Here is a 26,970-nt window from a genome sequence, read left to right as displayed (position 1 = left end):
AGCTCTTATTGGAGCTTTGGGCCTCCTTTGAACAAATTACGGTTTAGTTTGGTTCAGAAAAATCATGTAAATCCATCTGCCTTCTAGCCTGGTCCACGATCCAACGATATCTGCTTTAGCCAACTCCTCTGGCTGTCATTGCCTTAACATAACCTACATATTAGAGAAAATGGCTTAAGATCTGGAAGCATGTTGTACCCTCGCTAGCTAGCTAGCATTATCTTCCCTATGGACCAGTACACTGATCGTAAAAGAGAAGAAATGTCTCTGTCTACTGGTGAAATACACTCATTACAACTCTAAAAGACCGTGAACCGGAATCACTTCCGGATTTTATCAACGCAATGACATGAACATTTTTTTTATTGTACACAGTTTATATTTTCATAGAGTAAATGTTACATACTTTGTAAAAGTCAGCTCTCCTTCCAATGGCTATTTGCGAAGAAGACCATGTTGTTTTCTATGTCCGCATGGCATGCATACAGTAGTATCATGGGACTGTCAAATTACTTTGCATCTTCGTCTCTTTATACAATCTTTGATCGCTCCTCCCTCCTTCTGGTCAGTCAGCCCAGTAAAAAAAGCTAGTTTCGGGAAAGAGAACCCGTTAGGTAGACAATTTAGTTTAACGCGCCATAGTTTAAAAATAGTTAGCTCGGAAGGAAGTCCCCAGTACCGGCTTGGGTGGGTTACCGGCACGGTTCAATCACCGATCATTATGGATATTCGAAAGCGTCCCAGAGAAGATTTGCTGAATACTAGTAGTAGTGATCAGTTCAACCCCCCGGAGAAGCGGGTTTCTGAGGCGGCGTGGCAGGACTTCGGGCAGTGGGGTGTCGAGGATGTTTGTAGATATCTGCGTCAAGAAGGTCACTGGAAATGGGAGGATACATTCAGAGGTTCGTTTGTTTTGATCAGTGTTTTTGCATATCTTCGCTAGCTAACTACACATTTGATTGAACATGCCAACGTGGCTTGAAACTAAATTGTGACCCGTGAACGTGAGGGGGTCAAGAGTACCCAGAACATTGTCCTTTGAACTACAGTACCTTAGCTAGACTAGCAAGTTCTTATCACTTTAACTACGCACACACTGTTCTGGTTTTATGCCATGGAATTGACCTGTGACATTTTATTCTCATTGTGCATATTTACACATCGTTAATGACACACACACACACACACACACACACACACACACACACACACACACACACACACACACACACACACACACAGGAAAGATGACCTGTTATTTTTGTTCTGTTTTTCCCCACACAGAGCAAAAGATGACAGGAGTGGGGTTACGATACCTCACAGAGACACTTCTGGATAAAATGGGTGTAGTGTACGTTTGGTGGTATTGTGTTGGGTGTGGTGATGGTATGCAAATCTAGAGTGGCATGGCAATCAAATGTGCACCGGACCCTCTAATAACCTTGGTTTATTTGTGACATGTTTTTCAGTCAATGCCTTGGGTTGTGTTTGTGCTTTTATGATTATGAACTTGAACACACTCTTTCTCTCGCTCTCTTCTCCCTCCTCCTCAGACCTCTTGGCACCAGGCTGCAGATACTGCATAGTCTGAGGAAGCTGTGGCAGATGGCAGCAGAGACCATCAAGGTAACACAGACTGCACAACTAACCCCTGTTATCCTCTTCAAAGGCTGGAGAGAGTGAATGAAAGACAAAATGAGGGAGACATATGTGTGAGAAATTACATATTTACCTGCTTTGTTTAATATTAATAGTTAACAATTATGCTTAACATTGGTCAAGAGATTTTCAGAACTTGCAATACTGTGCTTGAGAAAGGATGGTTCCCCCCACTCTTCTTCCTGCAGCTGGTCTGGGAATATCGTCAAGGACATGGTGCGACGACCTGTTATTGTTTCCAGGCTTCTGTTCAACTTGGTCACACGGCATAAGACAAATACCCTCTGAGAGTGACCACAGTGTCTCAGTCCATCCTGTTCTTCTCATATCTTTCAAGGGCACAGCTGTGTGGAGATATTAGGTGAACAGAGGCTGGCTTGAACAGAGAGGAGTACATTATAACTTGTTTGTGCGCTATGACCCGATACACACAGCTTATCATGCACTGATCTGTCGGGGAGGGGTGGAACCAGCCATGTCTAAGAGTTTTTAGGTCCACCATATATATATATACACTGCTGCCCTTATATAAGACATCAGCATTTCCTGTATTGTCAGGCTCTCAAGATATGTACCGTCATCTATTCCCGAGAGAGGAAGACTATTAGAGTCAGTAAGGGTATCAGCAGTAACGTGTATTATTGTCTCCTGTAGGTGTTTAATGACCCCATCCATGGCCATGTAGAGATGCATCCTCTGCTGGTCCGTATCATGGACACCCCTCAGTTCCAGAGGCTCCGCCACATCAAGCAGCTGGGAGGAGCATACTTTGTCTTCCCTGGGGCTTCCCACAACCGCTTCGAACACTCCATAGGGTATGATTGTGGGTGCTTGAGCACTCCATAGGGTACAAGTGTATGTGTGCTTGAGTCCTCTATAGGGCAAGGGTGGGCAATAATATCGCCTTGAGGGCCACATTGGGCCGCACAGATTTTTCTCCTGACCGGTTTCTTAGTCAAAGGCAATTTGCCGGCCATACATGCTTTCTATCTAGTTTTAGATGTTCAAGAGTTCAAGTTATTTTTAACTCAAACCTCCCCTGGGCTGGATTGAATGGGATCCGGTCCACGGGCTGTATGTTGCCCACCCCTGCCATGGGGTACTATTATGTGTGCTTGAACACTCCATAGGGCAGGAGTTCTCAACGTGTGGTCCGTGGCCAGATTTCAGAATATACAGGGCCTTCAGAAAGTTCACACCCCTTCACTTTTTCGTTTTGTCAATGGTTTATACAAAATACTCTAATGTCAAAGTGGAAGAAAAATGTTAACATTTGTAAAAAAAAAATATATATAATGAACACATCTTGATCACATAAGTATTCAATCCCTAGATTCAATACATGTTAAAATCACCTTTGGTGGCAATTTACAGCTGTGAGTCTTTCTGTTTCTAAGAGTTTTGCACACCTGGATTGTACAATATTTGCATTTTTTTCTGTCAAATTGGTTATGGATCAATGCCAGACAGCCATTTTCAAGTCTTGCTATTAGAATTTCATGCCGATTTTAACTCAGAACTGTAACTAGGCCACTCGGGGACATTCAATGTTGTCTTGGTAAGAAACTCCAGTGTACGGTATATTTGGCCTTGTGTTTTAGGTTATTGTCCTGCTGAAAGGTGAATTTGTGTCTGTAGAAAGCAGACTGAATCAGGTTTTCCTCTAGAATTTTGCCTGTGCTTAGCTATATTCAGTTTATTTTTATCATTAAAAAAACCCTCCCTAGTCCTTGCAATGACAAATACCCATAACATGATGCAGGACCACCATGCTTGAAAATATGAAGCGTTGTACTGTGTTGGATTTGCCCCAAACATAATGCTTTGTATTCAGGACATAGGGTAAATTTCTTTGCCACATTTTTGGCTGTTTTACTTTAGTGCCTTACTGCCAACAGGATGCTTTGTAGAATTTTTATTCAGGCTTCCTTCTTTTCACTCCATCAATTAGGTTAGTATTGTGGAGTAACTAACTGAGGATGGATCAACAACATTTTTTCTCCTATCACGGCCATTAAACTCTGTAACTGTTAGTCACCATTGACCTCATGGTGAATTCCCTTAGCGCTTTCCTTCCTCTCCGGCAACTGAGTTAGGAAGGACGCCTGTATCTTTGTAGTGACTGGGTGTAGTGACTTTTACTCCTCTACAAGTAGGTGCCCTTGGCGAGGCATTGGAAAACCTCCCTGGTCTTTGTGGTTGAATCTGTTTTGAAATTCACTGCTCGACTGAGGGACCTTATACATGCATTCAAAAAGTATTCAGACCCCTTCACTTTTTCCACATGTTGTTACATTACAGCCTTATTCTAAAATGGATAGTTATTTTTTCAATCTACACACAAAACCCCATAATGACAAAGTGAAAACAGGTTTTTAGAATATTTAGCAAATTTCTTAAACATGCCTTATTTACTTAAGGATTCAGAGCCTTTGCTACGAGACTAGAAAGTGAGCTTGGGTGCATCCTGTTTCCATTGATCATCCTTGAGATGTTTCTACAACTTTGAGTCCACCTGTGGTAAATTCAATTGATTGGACATGATTTGGTAAGACACACACCTGTCTACATAAGGTCCCACAAACCAAGCCATGAGGTCGAAGGAATTGTCCGTAGAGCTCCGAGACAGGACTGTGTCGACACAGATCTGGGGAAGAGTACCAAAACATGTCTGCAGCATTGAAGGTCCCCAAGAACATGGTGGTCTCCATCATTTTTAAATGGAAGATGTTTGGAACCACCAAGACTATTCCTAGTGCTGGCATAACTGGGCAATCGGGGGAGAAGAGCCTTGGTCAGGGAAGTGACCAAGAACCCGGTGGTCACTCTTTCAGTGCTCTGGAGTTCCTATGTGGAAATGGGAGAACCTTCCAGAAGGACAACTGTCTCTGCAGCACTCCACCAATCAGGCCTTAATGGTAGAGTGGCCAGACGAAATGAAACCAAGATTGAACTCTTTGGCCTGAATGCCAAGCGTCACATCTGGAGGAAACCTGGCACCATCCCTACGGTGAAGCATGTTAGTGGCAACATCATGCTGTGGGGATATTTTTCAGCAGCAGCAACTGGGAGACTAGTCAGGATCGAGGGGAAGATGAATGGAGCAAAGTACAGAGAGATCCTTGATGAAAACCTGCTCCAGAGCCGTCAGGACCTCAGATTGGTGTGAAGGTTCACCTTCCAACAGGACAACGACCCTAAGCACACAGCCAAGACAATGCAGGAGTGGCTTCGGGACGAGTCTCTGAATGTCCTTGAGTGGCCCAGCCAGAGCCCGGACTTGAACTCAATCGAACGTCTCTGGAGAGACCTGAAAATAGCTGTGCAGCAACCCTCCTCCTCCGAACTGACAGAGCTTGAGAGGATCTGCAGAGAAAATTGGAAGAAACTCCCCAAATACAGTTGTGCTAAGCTTGTAGCGTTCCCAAGAAGACTTAAAGCTGTAATCGCTGCTGACAGTGCTTCAACTAAGTATTGAGTAAAGGGTATGAATATTTGTCAATGTAATATTTAAGGTGTATTTTTTTTTAAATAAAATAGCAAACATTTCTAAACCTGTGTTTGCTTTGTCATTATGAAGTATTGTGTGTAGATTAGTGAATAGAATAAGGCTGTAACATCATAAAATGTGGTAAAAGACAAGGGGTCTGCATGTTTTCCGAATGCACTGTAGATAATTTAATGTGCGGGGTACAGAGATGAGGTAGTCATTCAAAAATCATGTTGAACACTATTACTGCACACAGTGAGTCCATGCAACTTATTATGTGACTTGTTAACCTTAAGCACATTTTTACTCCTGAACTTATTTGGGCTTGCCATACCAAAGTGGTTGAATACTTATTGATTCAATACATTTCAGCTTTTCAATTTTATTGAATTTGTAAAAATTTAAATGCATGTTTCCACCTTGACATTATGGGGTATTATGTGTAGGCCAATGAGAATTTTTTTATTCAAAATGAATCCACTTCTTTAACACACAAAAATTGGAAAAAGTCAAGGGGCACGTTGAAGGCATGTTTTTAAAGGAATATTACTAACAACAGATGAAACACATTTTTGCCAATACATTTGTGTAATGTTTTTTATCTACAATGTATGTTCTTAACCCTGGGAAACATCAGGGATATTGGTATCCACAATACTTTTCAACTAAATCCTTATTGTATTCACCCCTCCCCCCCCCCCCCCCCATTTATGTACATAAATGCACTGTAATTTAATCTTTAAAACTGCAACGTTTTCTCTGCCCCTTGACAAAATATATAGATTTGCAGAACTTTTGCATAAACTGCAGAAGTTATAGTAGTACTCCTTGTATGGATACCCAGTGGAACGGTGGTCTAAGACACTGCATGTCAGTGCAGGAGACGTCACTGCAGTACATGGTTCGAATCCAGGCTGCATCACATCCGGCCGTGATTGGGAGTCCCATAGGGCGGCACACAATTTGCCCAGCGTCGTCCGGGTTTGCCGGGGTAGCCCGTCAATTTTGTGTTCTGATTATGAGGGGGCCCTTGATGAATTAGTTATCACAATAAGTTTGAAAACCCGGTTAGTTGAGGTAATATGTACATAAAGGTAGAGTTATTAAAGTGACTGCATAGATGATAACAACAGAGTAGCAGTGGTGTGGAGGGGGGGCAATGCAAATAGTCTGGGTAGCCATTTGATTAGATGTTCAGTAGTCTTATGGCTTGGGGGTAGAAGCTGTTAAGAAGCATCTTGGTCCTATACTTGGCGCTCCGGTACCGCTTGCCGTGCGGTAGCAGAGAGAACAGTCTATGACTAGGGTCCCTGGAGTCTGACAAATTTTAGGGCCTTCATCTGACACCGCCTGGTATAGAGGTCCTGGATGGCAGGAAGCTTGGCCCCGGTGATGTACTGGGATGTTCGCACTACCCTCTGTAGTGCCTTGCGGTCGGAGGCCGAGCAGTTGCCATACCAGGCAGTGATGCTCTCGATGGTGCAGCTAGAACCTTTTGAGGACCCATGCCAAATATTTATAGTCTCTTGAGGGGGGAAAAGGTTTTGTCATGCCCTCTTCACAACTGTCTTAGTGTGTTTGGATCATGTTGGTGATGTGGACACCAAGGAACTTGAAGCTCTTAACCTGCTCCACTGCAGCCACATCCTATGAGAATGGGGGCGTGCTCAAGCCTCTTTTTCCTGTAGTCCACAATCATCTCCTTTGTCTTGATCACGTTGAGGGAGAGGTCTCTGACCTCCTTCCTATAGGCTGTCTCGTCGTTGTTGGTGATCAGGCCTACCACTGTTGTGTCATCGGCAAACTTAATGATGGTGTTGGAGTCGTGCCTGGCCGTGCAGTCATGAGTGAATAGGGAGTGCAGGAGGGGACTGAACACGGGCCCCTGTGTTGAGGATAAGCTTGTCAGATGTGTTGTTACCTACCCTTACCACCTGGGGCGGACCGCCAGGAAGTCCAGGATCCAGAGGGAGGTGTTTAGTCCCAGGGTCCTTAGCTTATTGATGAGCTTTAAGGGCACTATGGTGTTGAAAGCTGAGCTGTAGTCAATGAACAGCATTCTCACAGGTGTTGCATCAATTGTGGATCTGTTGGGGCGGTAATCAGAGACGTTTCTTCTCCTTAGCACGGAAAAAAATTGCCCTTTTTGTTAACACATTTCATGCAATTCTACTACACTATATGACTGGAGACATAAGCAACATATTTTTTTATATGACAAATTAGTAGCCTACTCTACTGAGACTGACACTGATCATTAAATACGACCTCTTCTTGAAGGTGCATTCTGAAAGTATTCAGACCCCTTTTGTTACGTTACAGCCTTGTAGTAAAATTGATGAAATCGTTTTTTAGCCCTCATCAATCTACACACACTACCCTATAATGACAAAGCAAAAACAGGTTTTAGACATTTGTGCAATTATTGTTTTTAATAACAAAACAGAAATAACTTATGTAAATAAGGTTTCAGCTCCTTTGCTATGAGACTCGAAATTGAGCTCAGGTGCACCCTGTTTCCATTGATCATCCGGCCTACGAAAAGGGGAGGCACAAATTGTATTATATGACATAAATCTGGCCTGGAGGAGGAAAGTATTGTCCACCCAAAAGACGTTCCAGTGGTTCTGATCCAACGATAAAGATGGCCCCGGTGAGTGCACTATGGCCGTTGCTCTCCGCTGGTACAAATAAGACAGGCTACTGTTTGCTCATTTAAGTTGAGAATTTTTGTAACTAAAAGACATATTAGTCTTTTCTTTGTCTTCTCTTTAAAGTAATAACCATTTGCTTTCTAAACTAAGTTTTTCCTACGATTGCATTTGCAATTAATGCTGAAAGGCCTTGGTAGGCTATTTGCCACATGCGCTGCCCAAATTGCGCTCTTAAAACAATCCACAGCTCATTTTTGAAAGATGCGAATGATTCCCTGTGGCCAAAATCATGCTCTCTGGTGTAGTATTATGAATTATTTTATGTATTTATGTATAGGCACGAGTACATCAGAGGAGGAAGGGGACCATCCTCCTCATTGAATTCCATAAAAATGTGAATAGTGAAATATTAAAGTTATCTGTCTAAATATATTCACGTCACCAAATAATTGTTTAAAATGCACTGTTTTGCAATGAAGGTCTATAGTATCCTCAACAGCACTCTGTAGGGTAGCACCAGGGTGTAGCCGGAGGACAGCTAGTTTCCGTCCTCTGGGTACATTGACTTCAATACAAAACCTAGAAAGCTTGTGGTTCTCACCCGCTTCCATAGACTTACACAGTAATTATGACAACTTCCTTGAAGATGTCCTCCAACCTATCAGAGGTCTTGTCGCATGAACTGACATGTTGTCCACCCAATCAAAGGATCAGAGAACTAATCTAGTACTGAAAGCATATGCTACAGTTAGCTAGCCCTACAGTGCATACAATGTGGTGAGTAGTTGACTCAAAGAGAGAGCAACAATAGTTGAAAAGTTATGAACAAAATTAATTTCTTCAAAAATGATAGAGGAGCGTGTGTGAGAGAGCTAGTTATATTCTGTTGTAATTTTTTTCCACTTAGCTAGTGAATGCAGCTATCTAGTTTAGCCTACTCAAACACCTGGCTCAAACAGAGAGGTATGCTATGTTAGTTAGCTGGCTATGGCTATTCAACATTGGACCTCTTCCAGGTCAAGGTAAGCTTTTGGTTTTATTAATTTATTGCCACTGGGGCCAGCCGGTGTAACTGCTAAACTACTTGCTGACTACACTGTACTGCGTGATTGTAGCGGGTTTACTAATGCATTTGTTCTTGTAGCTATGTTGACTGACGTTAGCTAATATGGCGACAACGATGTAGGCCTTGTGTAACAGTTATGATACGAAGGTTTGGCTTGGAAAGGTTTTTTTCGCCTGATTACAGACAGCTGATGTGTTGTGCACTGAAGTCCACAAGTGAAAGGAAAAGGTGAGAGGACGTGAATGTGTAGATGCGAGAAGGAATTATAAAACGAGCAAATCATGCTGTTTGCATGGGGCTGCAATAAAAGTGAACTGTGTTTGTGTGTCATCGGGGGTGTATTCATTCTGTCCGAGTCTGTTGAAAAACGTTTCTTAAATGGAAGCAAACTGAACAAAACCGGGATATAAACATACTTGAATTTGTCTAATCGAAACTCTCGTTTGCAACTGTTGGACTAATGATTACACCCTATATCAGCTAGATTTGATTTATTTCACCTTTATTTAACCAGGTAAGCTAGTTGAGAACAAGTTCTCATTTACAACTGCGACCTGGCCAAGATAAAGGAAAGCAGTGCGACACAAGCAACAACACAGAGTTACACATGGAATAAACAAGCGTACATTCAATAACAAAATAGAAAACAATAACGTCTATATACAGTGTGTGCAAATGCCATGAGGAGGTAGGCAATAAATAGGCTATGGTAGCGAAGTAATTACAATTTAAATGAGCAGATGGTGATGTGCAAGTAGAAATACTAGTGTGCAAAAGAGCAGAGAAGTAAATAAAAACAGTATTGGGATGAGGTAGGGAGATTGGGTGTGTTATTTACAGATGGACTATGTACAGCTGCAGCGATCGGTTAGCTTCTCAGATAGCTGATGTTTAAAGTTAGTGAGTGAAATATAAGTCTCCAGCTTCAGCGATTTTTGCAATTCGTTCCAGTCATTGGCAGCAGAGAACTGGAAGGAAAGGCGGCCAAAGTTGGTGTTTGCTTTGAGGATGACCAGTGAGATATACCTGCTGGAGCGCGTGCTGCGGGTGGGTGTTGTTATCGTGACCAGTGAGCTGAGATAAGGCGGAGCTTTACCTAGCATAGACTTATAGATGACCTGGAGCCAGTGGGTTCTTGCGACGTATATGTAGCGAGGGCCAGCCGACTAGAACATACAGGTCGCAGTGGTGGGTGGTATAAGGGGCTTTGGTAACAAAACGGATGGCACTGTGATAGACTGCATCCAGTTTGCTGAGTAGAGTATTGGAAGCTATTTTGTAGATGACATCGTTGAGGATCGGTAGGATAGTCAGTTTTACTAGGGTAAGTTTGGCGGTGTGAGTGGAGGAGGCTTTGTTGTGAAATAGGAAGCCCATTCTAGATTCAATTTTGGATTGGAGATGCTTGATGTGAGTCTGGAAGGAGAGTTTACAGTCTAGCCAGACATCTAGGTATTTGTAGTTGTCCACATATTCTAGGTCAGAACCGTCCAGGGTAGTGATGCTAGTCGGGCAGGCGGGTTGTTGTATGGCATTGAAGCTCGTTTGGAGGTTAGTTAACACATTGTCCAAAGAAGGGCCAGAAGTATACAGAATGGTGCCGTCTGCATAGAGGTGGATCAGGGAATCACCCGCAGCAAGAGCGACATCATTGATATATACAGAGAAAAGAGTTGGCCCCAGAATTGAACCCTGTGGTACCCCCATAGAGACTGCCAGAGGTCCGGACAACAGGCCCTCCGATTTAACACAGGAGGCAAGAGTGTGCAAGTCGGTATTGATTTTGCCACTGTCTGTCACTCAAATGTTTCTCTTGACCTGTGCATCTACAATATAAACTTTAATTCATAGGCTAGTTTGTAGCAACCTCCATGATGGGTATTGAAAGGATTTTGTAATATCTGTACATTCTAGGAACACCTGTAATTACAAAAGTACAATGATTCATGTTTTGATTTAGCTTGAGATTAAGAATCAGTGGTAGACACTTTGTAAGTGCATGAAGAGGTCAACTGTAGACAAGTCATATGCCTGTTCGTTGAAACTATACTTTCAGTTCCTGTTGATACTATGTTCGTCTTACTTCTGGTAGCACATGATAGTAATAGGCGCTAGGAGGATTGGAAAACGAACTGCAAATAACCGTAAACTGAGCTCCGCCTAGCAGAAACATCTTTGTGTTAGCAACTATTAATTATGAGCTTATATGGTATTAAAGTTAAGGGATGTCACCCTGGGCGGGGTGGTCAGGGACATCACCCTGGGCGGGGTGGTCAGGGACATCACCCTGGGTGGGGTGGTCAGGGACATCATCCTGGGCGGGGTGATCCTCAGTAGGGGATAAAAAGGGAAAACATCATATTTTGAACTGAGTGTGTTACTTGCAAATTACTGTAAGTAATGCTCTGGGTTGCAATCCTTATTAACAAACTAACCTCTGGTCAAAGAAGTTCCCTGTGGTCTCTTGTATGAACAGGGCAGAAATCCCTAACAGTATAGGGAACATTTTTGTATCATGTAGTAGCCTAAACTTATGGATGTTACACTGAGCTGGGTGAATGGAATATGAATGATATTCATCCAATATGCTGTAATAGAAATAAGGTAATGCTCATTAACAAAACTGTCCTCCCTCATCTTAAACGGCACCGACCGCCACTGGAGTACTTATATAGTCAATTTACTTTGAGGGAAGCTTAGGTTCCACCCTTCTCCCAAAGTGTATAGCCAATGCTTACACCAATCATATGATTTTAAATCCATCATGGGAAGTGTGCAAGTGCACACTTCTGGAAAAGCGTGGAGAATTGGGATTCAGCCTATGTGGTTTGAGGCCCTATCCTGCATTTAAAAGGCACAACAGAAACTGGCCTAGTTGCTTTTCAGACCCAAGCCCCTTCCCTAAGCTCCCACCCCTGTGGTTGCCTGGCAGGTTTAATCGGTTGTACAATGGTTATTAATTGGTTGTGTTGTGGTTATGTGTTTTCAGGGTGGGCTACCTAGCAGGTCGGCTGGTCCAGGAGTTGAATGAGAGACAACCAGAGCTCCTTATCTCCAGTAGAGACATCCTGTGTGTCCAGATTGCTGGGCTCTGTCACGACCTGGGTGAGTCTCACTCACTCCCTCCCTCCTTCCCTCAATCTTTTCCAATCTTATTCTGTTGAATGTGATCTCTTTCCAGGTCATGGTCCTTTCTCCCATATGTTTGATAGGATGTTCATCCCCAAAATGCGTCCAAAGTCCAAGTGGAAGGTAAGACTACAGTCTGAATAACCTACTCTTTCTTGTCATAGCCTTCTCTCCTCATCTTCCTGTGTGGGCGCGAGAATGTCCATGTATGTATGTATGTATGTATGTATGTATGTATGTATGTATGTATGTATGTGTGTTACAGCATGAGGAGGCGTCCCTTGCGATGTTTGACCACCTGGTGTCTGTGAATGCCTTGGAGCCAGTGATGAAGGATCATGGCCTGGTCCTACCTGATGACCTGGTCTTCATCAAGGAACAGATTGCTGGACCACAGAACACTGTCCCTCTCAGCCAGGGGGTGAGTCTGGAACACTGTCCCTCTCAGCCAGGGGGTGAGTCTGGAACACTGTCCCTCTCAGCCAGGGGGTGAGTCTGGAACACTGTCCCTCTCAGCCAGGGGGTGAGTCTGGAACACTGTCCCTCTCAGCCAGGGGGTGAGTCTGGAACACTGTCCCTCTCAGCCAGGGGGTGAGTCTGGAACACTGTCCCTCTCAGCCAGGGGGTGAGTCTGGAACACTGTCCCTCTCAGCCAGGGGGTGAGTCTGGAACACTGTCCCTCTCAGCCAGGGGGTGAGTCTGGAACACTGTCCCTCTCAGCCAGGGGGTGAGTCTGGAACACTGTCCCTCTCAGCCAGGGGGTGAGTCTGGAACACTGTCCCTCTCAGCCAGGGGGTGAGTCTGGAACACTGTCCCTCTCAGCCAGGGGGTGAGTCAGGAACACTGTCCCTCTCAGCCAGGGGGTGAGTCTGGAACACTGTCCCTCTCAGCCAAGGGGTGAGTCTGGAACACTGTCCCTCTCAGCCAGGGGGTGAGTCTGGAACACTGTCCCTCTCAGCCAGGGGGTGAGTCTGGAACACTGTCCCTCTCAGCCAGGGGGTGAGTCTGGAACACTGTCCCTCTCAGCCAGGGGGTGAGTCTGGAACACTGTCCCTCTCAGCCAGGGGGTGAGTCTGGAACACTGTCCCTCTCAGCCAGGGGGTGAGTCTGGAACACTGTCCCTCTCAGCCAGGGGGTGAGTCTGGAACACTGTCCCTCTCAGCCAGGGGGTGAGTCTGGAACACTGTCCCTCTCAGCCAGGGGGTGAGTCTGGAACACTGTCCCTCTCAGCCAGGGGGTGAGTCTGGAACACTGTCCCTCTCAGCCAGGGGGTGAGTCTGGAACACTGTCCCTCTCAGACAGTCAGCCTGTCAGTCAGCTAGCTAGTCAATCAGCATCAGCCAATTAAGAATTTAAGCATCAATCAACATTTTGTGAAGTACTTTATGAATATGATTTACTGATGGATACTAGCAGTGTATTGACTGCAGGTTGAATTCAAACTCTTAAAGGGATACTGCGAGATTCTGGCAGTTACGCCCTTGTTCAGAAAAACTTCTGGATACGCTAATTAGCAGTAGCTTGTGAAACTACTCCTAACCTACCAGTGGCTCCAGGTCATCTATAAGTCTCTGCTAGGTAAAGCCCCGCCTTATCTCAGCTCACTAGTCACCGTATCAACACCCACCCAGAGCATGCGCTCCAGCAGGTATATTTCACTGGTCATCCCCAAAGCCAATTCCTCCTTTGAACACCTTTCCTTCCAGTTCTCTGCTGCCAATGACTGGAACGAATTGCAAAAATCATTGAAGCGGGAGACTTATATCTCCCGCTTCAACTTTAAGCATCAGCTGTCAGAGCAGCTGATCATTGATCAACCGATCATTGCACCTGTACACAGCCCATCTGTAAATAGCCCAACCAACTACCTCATCCCCATATTGTTATATATTTTTGCACCCCAGTATCTCTACTTGCACCTCATCATCTGCACATCTATCACTCCAGTGTTAATGCTAAATTGTAATTATTTTGACACTATGGCCTACTTATCACTTTAATCTTACTACATTTGCACACACTGTATATAGATTTTTTTATTTTGTGTTATTGGCTGTACGTTTGTTTATCCAATGTGTAACTATGTTGTTTTTGTCGCACTGCTTTATCTTGGCCAGGTCAGTTGTAAATAAGAACTTGTTCTCAACTGGCCTACCTGGTTAAATAAAGGTGAAACAAATAAAATAAAAACTCTGGTTAAGTATCCCTTGAACTTATTTGGAGTTACTGTACATGCTTGGATTTCAAAGGATTCGTCTTATTCTGAGTCTGTTGTCTTTCCACAGTGGCCTTATAAGGGCCGTCCAGAGGATAAGTCTTTCCTCTATGAGATTGTGGCCAACAAAATGAGCGGCATCGACGTGGACAAGTGGGACTACTTCGCCAGGTGAGTCCCCCAGTTGGAGTTGATCTCTCTTAGAAACCATCATCAGTTACTGGAGCCACGGTCCCGTGTGGCTCAGTTGGTAGAGCATGGCGCTTGCAACGCCAGGGTTGTGGGTTCGTTCCCCTCGGGGGGACCAGGATGAATATGTATGAACTTTCCAATTTGTAAGTCGCTCTGGATAAGAGCGTCTGCTAAATGACTTAAATGTAAATGAGTAAGCTATATAGAGTACCACAGTATGTGTCATAATACCCATAAACCTAGCAGGGAAACGGGGAAATTGTTCCAATCATTTTTCCCATAGGGGATTTTATAAACACTTAAAGTAAGGGCTGTGTTTCGTTCTCATAACTGCAAATCTCTCTAGGACAGGGTGACTTTTATCAATATATTTGCCTGTATTTAGAGCCGACTGTTGATAAAAGTCACCTTGCCCAAGAGATTTACAAGGTTATCAAAACATCACACCAGGCTAAGCCTACAAGAAACACAGCCCTTATTTGAAGTGTTTCTAAAGTCCCCTATGGGAAAAATGATTGGAACCATTTCCTTGTTTGACCGCTAGGTTTTATGGGTAATATGACCCCTCCACTGTGGGTCTCTATTAGAGATCTAACAATAAATAGGACCACTGGTGTACACTACCGTTCAAAAGTTTAGGGTCACTTAGAAATGTCATTTTTAAGAAAAGCAAAAAACAATGTCCATTTAAAATAATATCAAATTGATCAGAAATACAGTGTAGACATTGTTAATGTTGTAAATGACTATTGTAGCTGGAAACGGCTAATATTTAATGGAATAGCTTCATAGGCGTACAGAGGCCCATTATCAGCAACCATCGCTCCTGTGGTCCAATGGCACGTTGTGTTAGCTAATCCAAGTTTATAATTTTAAAAGGCTAATTGATCATTAGAAAACCCTTTTGCAATTATGTTAGCACAGCTGAAAACTGTTGTGCTAATTAAAGAAGCAATTAAACTGGCCTTCTTTAGACTAGTTGAGTATCTGGAGTATCAGCATTTGTGGGTTCGATTACAGGCTCAAAATGTAATTTTTTTTATTTAACCAGGTAGTCCAGTTGAACAACTTCTCAACTGTGACCTGGCCAAGATAAAGCAAAGCACTGCGACAAAAACACCACAGAGTTACACATAAACAAACGTACAGTCAATAACACAATATATTATTTCTATGTACAGTGTGTGCAAATGTAGGGAGGTAAGGCAATAAATAGGCCGTAGAGGTGAACTAATTACAATTTAGCATTAATACTGGAGTGATAGCTGTACAGATGATGATGTGCAAGTAGAGATACTGGGGTGTAAAAGTAAATAACAATATGGGGATGAGGTAGTTGGGTGTGCTATTTACAGATTGGCTGTGTACAGGTACAGTGATCGGTAAGCTGCTCTGACAGCTGATGCTTAAAGTTAGAGAGGGAGATAAAAGACTCCAGCTTCAGAGATGTTTGCAATTCGTTCCAGTCATTGGCAGCAGATAACTGGAAGTAAAGGCGGCCAAAGGAAGTGTTGGCTTTGGGGGTGACCAGTGAAATATACCTGCTAGAGCGCGTGCTACAGGTGGGTGTTGCTATGGTGACCAGTGAGTTGAGATAAGGCGGGGCTTAACCTAGCAAAGACGTATAGATGACCTGGAGCCAGTGGTTTTTGCGACGGATATGTAGCGAGGGCCAGCCAACGAGAGCATACAGGTTGCAGTGGTGGGTAGTATATGGGGCTTTGGTGATAAAACGGATGGCACTGTGATAGCCTACATCCAGTTTGCTGAGTAGGGTATTGGAGGCTATTTTGTAAATGACATCGCCGAAGTCGAGGATCAGTAGGATGGCCAGTGTTACGACGGTATGTTTGACAGCATGAGTGAGGGATGCTTTGTTGCGTAATAGGAAGCCGATTCTAGATTTAATTTTAGATTGGAGATGCTTAATGTGAGTCTGGGAGGAGAGTTTACAGTCTAACCAGACACCTAGGTATTTGTAATTGTCCACATATTCTAAGTCCAAACCGTCCAGAGTAATGATGCTAGTCAGGCAGGCGGGTGCGGGCAGCAATCGGTTGAAGAGCATGCATTTAGTTTTACTAGCATTTAAAAGCAGTTGGAGTCCACGGAAGTAGAGTTGTATGGCAATGAAGCTCGTCTGGAGGTTTGTTAAGTGTCCAAAGAAGGGCCAGATGTATACAGAATGGTGTCGTCTGCATAGAGGTGGATCAGGGAATCACCCGCAGCAAGAACAACATCATTGATGTATACAGAGAAAAGAGTCGGCCTGAGGATTGAACCCTGTGGCACCCCCATAGACTGCCAGAGGTCCGGACAACAGGCCCTCTGATTTGACACACTGAACTCTATCTGAGAAGTAGTTGGTGAACCAGGTGAGGCAGTCATTTGAGACACCAAGGCTATTGAGTCTGCCGATAAGAATTCGGTGATTGACAGTTGAAGCCTTGGCCAGGTCGATGAATACGGCTGCACAGTATTGTCTCTTATCGATGGCGGTTATGATATCGTTTAGGACCTTGAGCATGGCTGAGGTGCACCAGTGACCAGCTCGGTAACCAGATTGCATAGTGGAGAAGGTACGGTGGGATTCGAAATGGTCGGTGATCTGTATGTTAACTTGGCTTTTGAAGATTTTTGAATGGCAGGGCAGGATAGATATAGGTCTATAACCGTTTGGGTCTATAACCGAGTGTCCCCCTTTGAAGAGGGGGATGACTGCGGCAGCTTACCAATCTTTGGGGATCTCAGATGATATACGAAAGAGAGGTTGAACAGGCTAGTGATAGGGGTTGCAACAATTTCGGCGGATAATTTTAGAAAGAGAGGGTCCAGATTGTCTGCATTCAGGGCTCCAACCCAATTTATAATAGGAAAAAAGTGCACTTTGGTCAACCTTCCATCTATAATCTCTCCCTCTCTTTCTGTTTCAAATATGTTTTGTTGAAGAGCAGAGGAAATTAATACAAATGTACATTTTGTTTAGTGAGCTCATTTTTAATATTTGTTTAATGACAACAGGAACATACAATCACGGCAGGGTGTGACGGATGGTTTTGTTCTCTTTTTAACAAAAATATATGCCTAGGACATGTTAATCACAAAACATAGCGTGACTGCAGAAAAGCTGTTGTTAATCTAGGGTGTCGACTGTGCAAACCACAAGGTTGAGACAAGATGGAAGAATGCTGAATAACAAGAAAACAGGAACTGAGGAATGTGTAGGAAAAATGCTGAATAACAAGAAAACAGGAACTGGGGAATGTGTAGAAACCAACAAATCAGCTCAATCTTCACAAACACCATTCCGGACATTTAAATCCTGAGAGCTGTGGCTGGGCACCACCGATAGGCTAGCAAGTTTAAACCACGCTAAGCCTCTACTGTGACAGGCCAACTCTAAAGTTGGAACTACCTCTGTCACAGTATAAAAGAAGATGTCTGTACTATTTCAGTCAGTTCTCTGCTTTACCCTGTGTGGTGATACAGTGAACCCGTATATACGAAAATTGCATTTACCATTTATCACTTGTGTTAAATAAATATAATTATAGTATATTCGGTGACTCTGAATCACATTTTATCCTGATACCAGATTTGATTGACGCAACCTTTTACAAGGTGTATTACGGCAGGACAGCAGTTTAAACACATTTAAACAAAATGGATACATAAGTATTATTAATAAAGAAAAGGATAACCCAGACTGAAGACCAAACCAACACTCTCTTTCCCTCCCCATAGGGACTGCTACCACCTGGGCATCCAGAATAACTTTGACTACCATCGCTTTCTCAAGTTTGCTCGTGTGTGTGAGGTAGATGGGAAGAAGCAGATCTGCACCAGAGAAAAGGTGAAGGCTTGGCCCTAGATTTCACCTCTCATTCATTCCCTTCATTGTTATGTTTTCATTTACCTTTTCATTCAACTTGGTGATGTAATGAGGTATTAGCCTAGTTTACTGGTGATATAGACTAGGCCCAGCTATAGACTAGTGTCCTGTCTAGGGGGTGTACTTGTACATCGAGCTGCCTCACACTACAGAATTAGGAGATACGCTCCTGCCCTATGGGCTGCTCGGATAAGGTCACTTCCGTTACCGGTGATATCCATGTGTGTTGTCCGCATACAGGAAGTGGGTAATCTGTACGACATGTTCCACACACGCAACATCCTCCACAGAAAAGCCTACCAGCACAAAGTGGGACACATAATAGAGACAATGTAAGTGCTCTCACATCAACAACTATTCATTCTACTGTTAAATATCTAGCTTACTTACGATCTCTTATAGAGTCACACATACAAGTTCTCAGACATTCAGGTGCTTTTCTGCTGTATGTTGTGGGTTTAAAATGATATGTTTGATATAAGTGCGTGTGTGCCTGTGTCTGTCTTGATTCAGGATCACAGAGGCCTTCGTCAAGGCAGAACCCCACATCCAGATTCAAGGTTCAAAGGGAAAAATGTTCACCATCTCCACAGCAATATATGACATGGAGGCCTACACTAAACTCACTGGTCAGTTCAACCCCATAGAAATATAATATGTAGAATGGCTCTGGTCTTGTCTACTCACTCTCATTATATGGTTCAAACCTCTTTGGTTGTCAGGGTTTTATTCTAGGTGTCATGGCTGCCCTAACAGGCTGGGTTTGCCAGACCTGGTTCTCTGTCACGTTCATGTCCATAATCACTGCCTGGACTTCGTTTGCATTTTTAACCTTTTCTTTCCCACGCTCCTTGTCTCTCTCCGGCTCCCTGTCTCTCTCCGGCTCCTCTTTCTCTCCTCTGTCCCCCCCCCCATGTAGACCATGTGTTTGAGCAGATCCTGTACTCGTCATCCTCTGAGCTGGCCGAGGCCAGAAACATCCTCCACAACATCACCTGCAGAAACCTCTACAAGAATGTGGGACAGACTCAAGCCAAGAAACGTGTGGAGGTCTCACAGGTGTGTGTGTGCATGTCTGGGGGATAGAGGGTGAATATTCTCCCATGGCTTTCTAGGTGAGCTTTTTTAGAAGATCCATATTATGTGCCTCTCATCCTCCTCTTCTCTCGCCCAGGAACAGCTCCTGAAATGGGCAAGTGAATTGGCGACGTGCAGGCCTGAGAGCGACCTCCAGGGCGTCACTCTAGAGCCAGGGGACTTTGTAGTCAATGTGAGTGTCCAGTCTTTTCACCTCAATCAGGGAACTGATCGAAGACACAACATGTCACATAACATGCCCGTCTATAGATAACCCTTTATTACCGTTTGCTTTATTGGAAATATGTCAATCAATAAAATGTATTTTTATAAAGCCCTCTTGACATCAGCAGTTGTCACAAAGTGTTTTACAGATACTCAGCCTAAAACTCTCTAAAGAGCAAGCCATGCAGATGTAGAAGCACAGTGGCTAGGAAAAACTCCCTAGAAAGGCCAGAACCTAGGAAGAAACCTAGAGAGGAACCAGGCTCTGAGGGTTGACCAGTCCTCTTCTGACTGTACCAGGTGGAGATTTAAGAGGACATGTTGCCATGAAGGCCAGATTAACCACCATCAGTTTTGGGGGGCTTATTAAACAACTAATTGACCAACATTGGTTTAATTACTTGAATTCCATTTAGTTCTAGGTTTTTTGTGAACCCAACATGCCGTTTCTCTAGAGAGAAATCAAATCCTTCACAATTTAAAAAGCTCAATTCTTTTTTGTCATTATTTCATAATGTATTTAATGTTTTACAAAAATGATTGATATCGAAAATCGTGACTCTTTTTTAATAACCGAACCGACCTAGAAAAGCACTCAGCAATACTCTTTGCCTCTTTATCTATCTATCTCTCTCCCTCCCTATCTCTTTCTGTCCCTCTTTCTTCCTCTTCATCAGATCATCAACATGGACTGGGGTATGAAGGAGAAGAACCCCATCAACAACATGCGTTTCTACTGTAAGAATACCCCAACCAAAACCACCCAGATCAGCAGGAACCAGGTCAATACTACAATGCACTCTCAAATGTTTTCAGAAATTGTCTGTTCTTTTTGGATCTTGAAAACATTATTTTACATGACTGCTCTCCCCTGTAGGTGTCTCAGATGCTGCCAGATCGGTTTGCTGAGCAGCTGATCAGGGTCTACTTTAAGAAGAGAGATGAGAAGACTGTGGAGGCAGCTAAGATGAACTTTGTCAAGTGGTGCATGGACAACAACTTCTCCAAGCCTCAGGTCAGGAGGCCTCTATCTCTTTCATTTACTGTATGGATCTCTTTATCTCATACTGTTAGCGCTGTGTGGGGAAGATGGCATTCAAGTGCAAGGCTAAGCCAGCTAGCTATGACCAGCTTACCTGCACCACATAATCAATCAAAAAAATATTTTTATGCCTCCCGGGTGGCGCAGTGGTCTAGGGCACTGCATCGCAGTGCTAACTGCGCCACCAGAGTCTCTGGGTTCGCGCCCAGGCTCTGTCGCAGCCGGCCGCGACCGGGAGGTCCGTGGGGCGACGCACAATTGGCATAGCCTCGTCCGGGGTAGGGAGGGTTTGGCCGGTAGGGATATCCTTGTCTCATCGCGCTCCAGCGACTCCTGTGGCGGGCCGGGCGCAGTGCGCGCCAGCCAAGGGGGCCAGGTACACGGTGTTTCCTCCGACACATTGGTGCGGCTGGCTTCCGGGTTGGAGGCGCGCTGTGTTAAGAAGCAGTACGGCTGGTTGGGTTGTGCTTCGGAGGACGCATGGCTTTCGACCTTCGTCTCTCCCGAGCCCGTACGGGAGTTGTAGCGATGAGACAAGGTAGTAATTACTAGCGATTGGACACCACGAAAAATTGGGGAGAAAATGGGCTAAAAATAATAAAAAAATAAAATAAAAAAAATGTTTTTATAATGTTCTTTTTACATCAGCTGATGTCACAAAGTGCTTACACAAAACCCAGCCTAAAACCCTAAACGGCAAGTAATGCAGATATAGAAGCACGGTGGCTAGGAAAAACTCCCTAGAAAGGCAGGAACCTGGAATAACCTAGAGAGGAACCAGGCTCCTAGGGGTGGCCAGTACTCTTCTGGCTGTGCCGGATAAATAGATGACCAGCAGGGTCAAATAATAATACTAATCACAGTGGTTGTAGAGGGTGCAACAGGTCAGAACCTCCATGAGTAAATGTCAGTTGGCTTTTCATAGCCGATCAGTCAGAGTTAGAGACAGCAGGTGCGGTAGAGAAAGAGTCAAAAGCAGCAGGTCCCAGGACAAGGTAGCATGTCCGGTGAACAGGTCAGGGTTCCATAGCCGCAGGCAGAACAGTTGAAACTGGAGCAGCAGCACGACCAGGAGTCATCAGGCCAGGTAGTCCTGAGGCATGGTCCTAGGGCTCAGGTCCTCTGAGGAAAGAGAGAATTAGAGGGAGCATACAGGACACTGGATAAGACAGGAGAAATACTCCAGATATAACAGACTGACCCTAGCCCCCCGACACAAACTATTGCAGCATAATTACTGGAGGCTGGGACAGGAGGGGTCGGGAGACACTGTGGCCTGTCCGACGATACCCCCGGACAGGGCCCACCAGGCAGGATATAACCCCACCCACTTTGCCAAAGCACAGCCCCCACACCACTAGAGGGATATCTTCAACCACCAACTTACTACCCTGAGACAAGGCCAAGTATAGCCCACGAAGATCTCCCCCACGGCACGAACCCGAGGGGGGAGCTAACCCGGACAGGAAGCTCACGTTAGAGACTCAACCCACTCAAGTGACGCACCCCTCCTAGGTATGGCATGGAAGAGTACCACTAAGCTAGTGTCTCAGCCCCTGTAATAGGGTTAGAGGCAGAGAATCCCAGTGGAGAGAGGGGAACCGGCCAGGCAGAAACGGCAAGGGTGGTTCGTCGCTCCAGTGCCTTTCCGTTCACCTTCATACCCCTGGGCCAGACTACACTCAATCATAGGACTTACTGAAGAGATGAGCCTTCAATAAAGACTTAAAGGTCGAGACTGAGTCTGCGTTTCTCACATGGGTAGGCAGACCATTCCATAAAAATGGAGGTCTATAGGAGAAAGCCCTGCCTCCAGCTGTTTACTTAGAAATTCTAGGGACAATAAGGAGGCCTGCGTCTTGTGACTGTAGAATATGTGTAGGTATCTACGGCAGGACCAAATTGGAGCGATGGATAGGAGCAAGCCCATGTAATGCTTTGTAGGTTAGCAGTAAAACCTTGAAATCATCCCTAGCCTTAACAGGAAGCCAGTGTAGAGAGGCTAGCATTGGAGTAATGTGATCAAATTTTCTGGTTCTCGTCAAGATTCTAGCAGCCGTGTTTAGCACTAACTGAAGTTTGTTTAGTGCTTTAGCCGGAGAGTAGAGCATTGCAGTAGTCTAATCTAGAAGTGACAAAAGCATGGATAAAGTTTCAGATTTTTGCAATGTTACGTAGATGGAAAAAATCTGTCCTTGAAACAGTCTTGATATGTTCGTCAAAAGAGAGATCAGGGTCCAGAGTAACGCCGAGGTCCTTCACAGTTTTATTTGAGACGACTGTACAACCATCAAGATTAATTGTCAGATCCAACAGAAGATTTCTTGGGACCTAGAACTAGCATCTCTTTTTTGTCCTAATTTAAAAGTAAAAAATTATTATTTAAAATTATTTAAAAGTAAAAAAAGTAATTTTTTACTTTGGAGGGCAATTTTGGAGCTTCTCCATGTTTTATCAAAAATGTACAGCCCTGTATCGTCCGCATAGCAGTGAAAGTTAACATTGTTTCCGAATGACATCACTAAAATGGAACCTTGAGGAACACCGAAAATTACAGTTGATTTGTCTGACGACAAACCATCCACAGAGACAAACTGATATCTTTCCGACAAAGGCCAGAACTTGACCGTGTAGACCAATTTGGGTTTCCAGTCTCTACAAAATAATGTGTTGATCGGTGGTATCAAAAGCAGCATTAAGGTCAGCTTAAAACAGCTTCTTTTAAAAAATTGAGAGGAATTGGAGATTTGATATAGGCCGATCATTTTTTATATTTTCTGGGTCAAGGTTTGGCTTTTTCAAGAGAGGCTTTATTACTGCCACTTTTAATGAGTTTTGTACACATCCGGTGGATAGAGAGCCGTTTATTATGTTCAACATAGGAGGGCTAAGCACAGGAAGCAGCTCTTTCAGTAGTTTAGTTGGAATAGGGTCCAATATGCAGCTTGAAGGTTTAGAGGCCATGACTATTTTCATTAATGTGTCAAGAGATATCGTAATAAAAAATTTGAGTGTCTCCCTTGATCCTAGTTCCTGGCAGTGTTGTGAAGACTCAGGACAACTGAGCTTTGGAGAAATACAGAGATTTAAAGAGGAGTCTGTAATTTGCTTTAATGATCATCTTACTTTTTCCAACTTTTTAAAATTGACTCTGGTATCTGTTTGTGTTCACGTTTGTTTAGGACGGAGATTCGATTGCACCGGAGCTCACCCCTCTGAAGCGAAGCTGGGCCCACAATGATGATGAGAACGATGATGAAGCGGATAGCCAGGGAGGACGAAGCAGGGCTGCAGTCAACATTGGACAACAGAAGGCAAAAGCCAGACTCTTTTAGGAGGATGAGAAAGAGGATCTGTCTGTTTACTTCTTATGCCAGTTGTCACCAATCCTGGTTCTGGAGAGCTACAGGGAATGCAAGGTTTTGTTCCAACCCAGTGCTAACACACCTGATTTAGCTAATCTAGGTTATAATGATTCATTGAGTGGCTGAATCAGTTGTGTTGATGCTGGGTTGGAACAAACCAATGCATACCCTGGTGCTCCCTAGGACTAGGGGTTGGGGACCAAAGATGGTGGATAAATGATGTCTTGCTCAGGCCATTTACCGTTGAAAAAAATGGTCATTGTTCTAGTCTTAAAGGAAAACTCCACCCAAAATGCTATTTTCGTATTTGTGTCATTAGTCCATTGTTGATACAGCACCAATTGTTTTGCATTTCAGCAATCAAGTTAAAGATATCTAACTTTCAAAATACAGAAATACAGCCGGTATGATGCTGCGATTTGCACTAAACCGGCTGTATTTCTGTATTTTGAAAGTTATGCAGTATATCTTGAGAACTTGATTGCTGACTTGCAAAACATTTTGGGAGTGTATCAACAATGGTCTAATGAAACAAATACCAAAGTATAGTTTTTGGGTGGACATCAATGGGATAGCAGCTGGGTCTGGTCTGCTTAGTTCATTGACTCTATATGAACCAGAGAAAATTAGGGAGTTGGAGATCAGTCCTTTGGCTGAGGGTTCTGTTCACTCTCAGTTCTGTCAGGGATTATATCATATAGTCTTTGTTTTATTTGCTTTTTATCTCGTTTTATTTTAAGCATATGTTATAGGTTTTTAGGTGTTGTTATTTTGCCTTATGTCATTATCTGTGTCATTGTGGTATTACATTGTTTGAGAAGTGTGGGAGCCTGTGAGTGTGAAAATACTTCCTCACTTTTCTCTGGCTATACATCTTGATGTGCCACTATCATACAGGCATCTTTCAGATAGCCTAGCAGCAACTGTTACATAATTTATCCAACCTGATGAAAGTTGTTCTCAAACACTTTTTTGGACAATCATGCTTGTTTTACATTAGCTGAGTATGTAAGTATTGTATCACCATTGTTTGTCTTTCAGGACACTGTCTTTCTTATAAGCATGGTTTCTACCTGGTTTTAGTTTATATATAAGCACCCACCATAGTTAGTCTGGTCGTTGACATACGTACAGTATGTTTGCTGAGGTAGGGGTTGACTAAAGATCAGAGATCTGTCTACTGTATAGCTTGATTATTTTCCCAAAAGGCCACTTTAACTAACAACCCGAGATGGGTCACAGTGTGCAGTGCAGTGTGGGTAGTGTAGTCAGTTATACATAACAATGCATGTGGTGTGTGTGTGATTCAGATCTGAAACTTTTTTGGTTTTGATTTTGACTGTTTCTGATTAGTGTGTTGTTTTTCTAAGTGCTGTGGTATCACATTGTGTTTTCATCCATGTTACCTACCTGTCTGTCTACTGACTGGTATCATTTGTGAGTCTGGCTATGTTATCTTCATTTAAACAATATAAACACAATGTTTACCATACAGTCTGCATCAAGATGAGTCCACAGCTGTTGGTTATTGATGGTATATTTGTTGATTTAATTATGTGCTTCGTGTTTAAAAATGTATAATGAAGGACAAATCGTAGAGACACAGTCTCAACGTTTGAGGGATTTTATGATACAGAGTACAACTGTCAAGCTGTGAAATACAACTCTTCTCTACCTGGCTATCTGAGGTCTGTTTTCTTAGCTCTGTGTAGATGTCTTTTGGCACAGGTCTGAGATCAGCATTCCCTCACTAAATCCTCAATTTAACCATTCGAGGGGTGAGCTCAAAGCTGACGTGATCAGTTCTGTGTCTATGAACTTCATCCAGTGTTTCACATCTTTCTCCACTAGAGGGTGGTAAGACATCCCCTTTCCATAGAGGGGATTTTCTGTAAAGCAGAAATAGCTCTGGCAACAATCACATATCTAAGTATGTATACAATACATGGCTTCCTGACAAAGGGATACACACACCGAAACATACACACACTTAGACACTAATACCAGTCAGTCTGAGTGAGGATTTTGCAGGAAAGGATTGGCTGATTGTCCTGGCCCGAGTCCGCTGTGGAAATTACAATATTCTATTTCTAGTTGTAGTCACAGAGGAATTAACTTCTGTTGTTTGGACAGGAAAGTTATATTACAGGAAGTGGAGGTAAAACGCTGCCCTGTAGAATACTCTTCCATTGCACATCCTGTGGCACTGATTCTCAGAGCCAGCTGAGGAATATCCACCCCTCCCTCACACCACCACAAGGCCAACTGCCTGCTATAGTGTTTTTATAATCTTCATCCTCCCTGACCTGTTGCTCCCCTCCTGGCGCCAGTGGTCTCAGCCCCCCCCCCCCCCCCCCCCCCCCGTCTCACACAGACTCAGCCCCCCCACCATCCCCCTGTCTCACACACCCCCCCAGCCCCTCCATGGATAATTGAGACCAGCTGTTGCAAGGTGCCTTCCCTCCACCCCCTCATCCTCTACCCCTCCGTTACCCTCCTGCTGCACTTGCCTCTCTGGCAGATTGGATTGGTATTTGTAGACCCCTCCTTGCTTTTCCAACACACACACAAACAAACACAATCCTCCCATTCCATAGGCCTCTAACTGTGCTTGTCAATACCCATCAATTGTGATGATTGACAATTGTGATGATTGATATAATAATGTGATTGTATTACCTGCATACTTGTGTGAGAGGCTCCTTTCTATGTGTTTGTCATTGATCCCCTGTACATTCTGAAACTCACATAAACCAATATTAGACATTACTGATTTACACTCACAAACACACACTGGGGGTGAAGGTATGGGGGAGCTGATCTCCTCAAGCCCTGACACAAATGGGCCAATGGTGGCAAAACGCTAGCCCAGCCGACACTCTGCAAGGAATGGGGGGGGGGTATTCCTGCACATGGCTCTATCCCGGTTGGTCCTATGGGGTCAGAGCTACTGTGTGTGTGTGT

At 43.9% G+C, this 26,970-nt stretch overlaps 1 protein-coding gene across 4 annotated transcripts; it reads left to right on the top strand.

Moving 5' to 3' along the window:
* Positions 1–341: 341 nt before the first annotated feature.
* On the top strand, positions 342–25,686 carry LOC129861109 (deoxynucleoside triphosphate triphosphohydrolase SAMHD1-like). 4 transcript variants are annotated; one of them, XM_055932249.1, is made up of 16 exons: positions 342–902; positions 1,285–1,351; positions 1,554–1,626; positions 2,314–2,474; positions 11,859–11,974; positions 12,051–12,121; positions 12,264–12,419; positions 14,284–14,384; positions 18,150–18,258; positions 18,538–18,629; positions 18,811–18,926; positions 19,217–19,356; positions 19,478–19,567; positions 20,277–20,381; positions 20,477–20,614; positions 23,824–25,686. In XM_055932249.1, exons 1-16 carry the CDS (start codon positions 350–352, stop codon positions 23,974–23,976), a joined length of 2,241 nt encoding a protein of 746 aa, XP_055788224.1. In that variant the 5' UTR covers positions 342–349; the 3' UTR covers positions 23,977–25,686. The 4 variants fall into 4 exon arrangements, with proteins under 4 accessions (XP_055788224.1, XP_055788222.1, XP_055788226.1 ...); XM_055932247.1 differs by having other exon boundaries at positions 344–902; positions 19,472–19,567; XM_055932251.1 differs by lacking the exon at positions 1,285–1,351 and having other exon boundaries at positions 345–902; positions 19,472–19,567.
* The last annotated feature ends 1,284 nt before the right edge of the window (positions 25,687–26,970 follow it).

This window comes from Salvelinus fontinalis, chromosome 8 (assembly GCF_029448725.1).
Source record: "Salvelinus fontinalis isolate EN_2023a chromosome 8, ASM2944872v1, whole genome shotgun sequence".
NCBI classification, from domain to species: Eukaryota; Metazoa; Chordata; class Actinopteri; order Salmoniformes; family Salmonidae; genus Salvelinus; species Salvelinus fontinalis.
This window is presented reverse-complemented; position numbering and strand designations above follow the sequence as displayed.

Coding starts and splice junctions, on each gene's coding strand:
- LOC129861109 (XM_055932247.1), top strand. CDS start 350: ATGAACATTTTTTTTATTGTACACAGTTTATATTTTCATAGAGTAAAT. Junction 1,627..2,313: donor TGGCAGCAGAGACCATCAAG/GTAACACAGACT, acceptor TGTCTCCTGTAG/GTGTTTAATGACCCCATCCA. Junction 20,615..23,823: donor ACAACTTCTCCAAGCCTCAG/GTCAGGAGGCCT, acceptor ACGTTTGTTTAG/GACGGAGATTCGATTGCACC.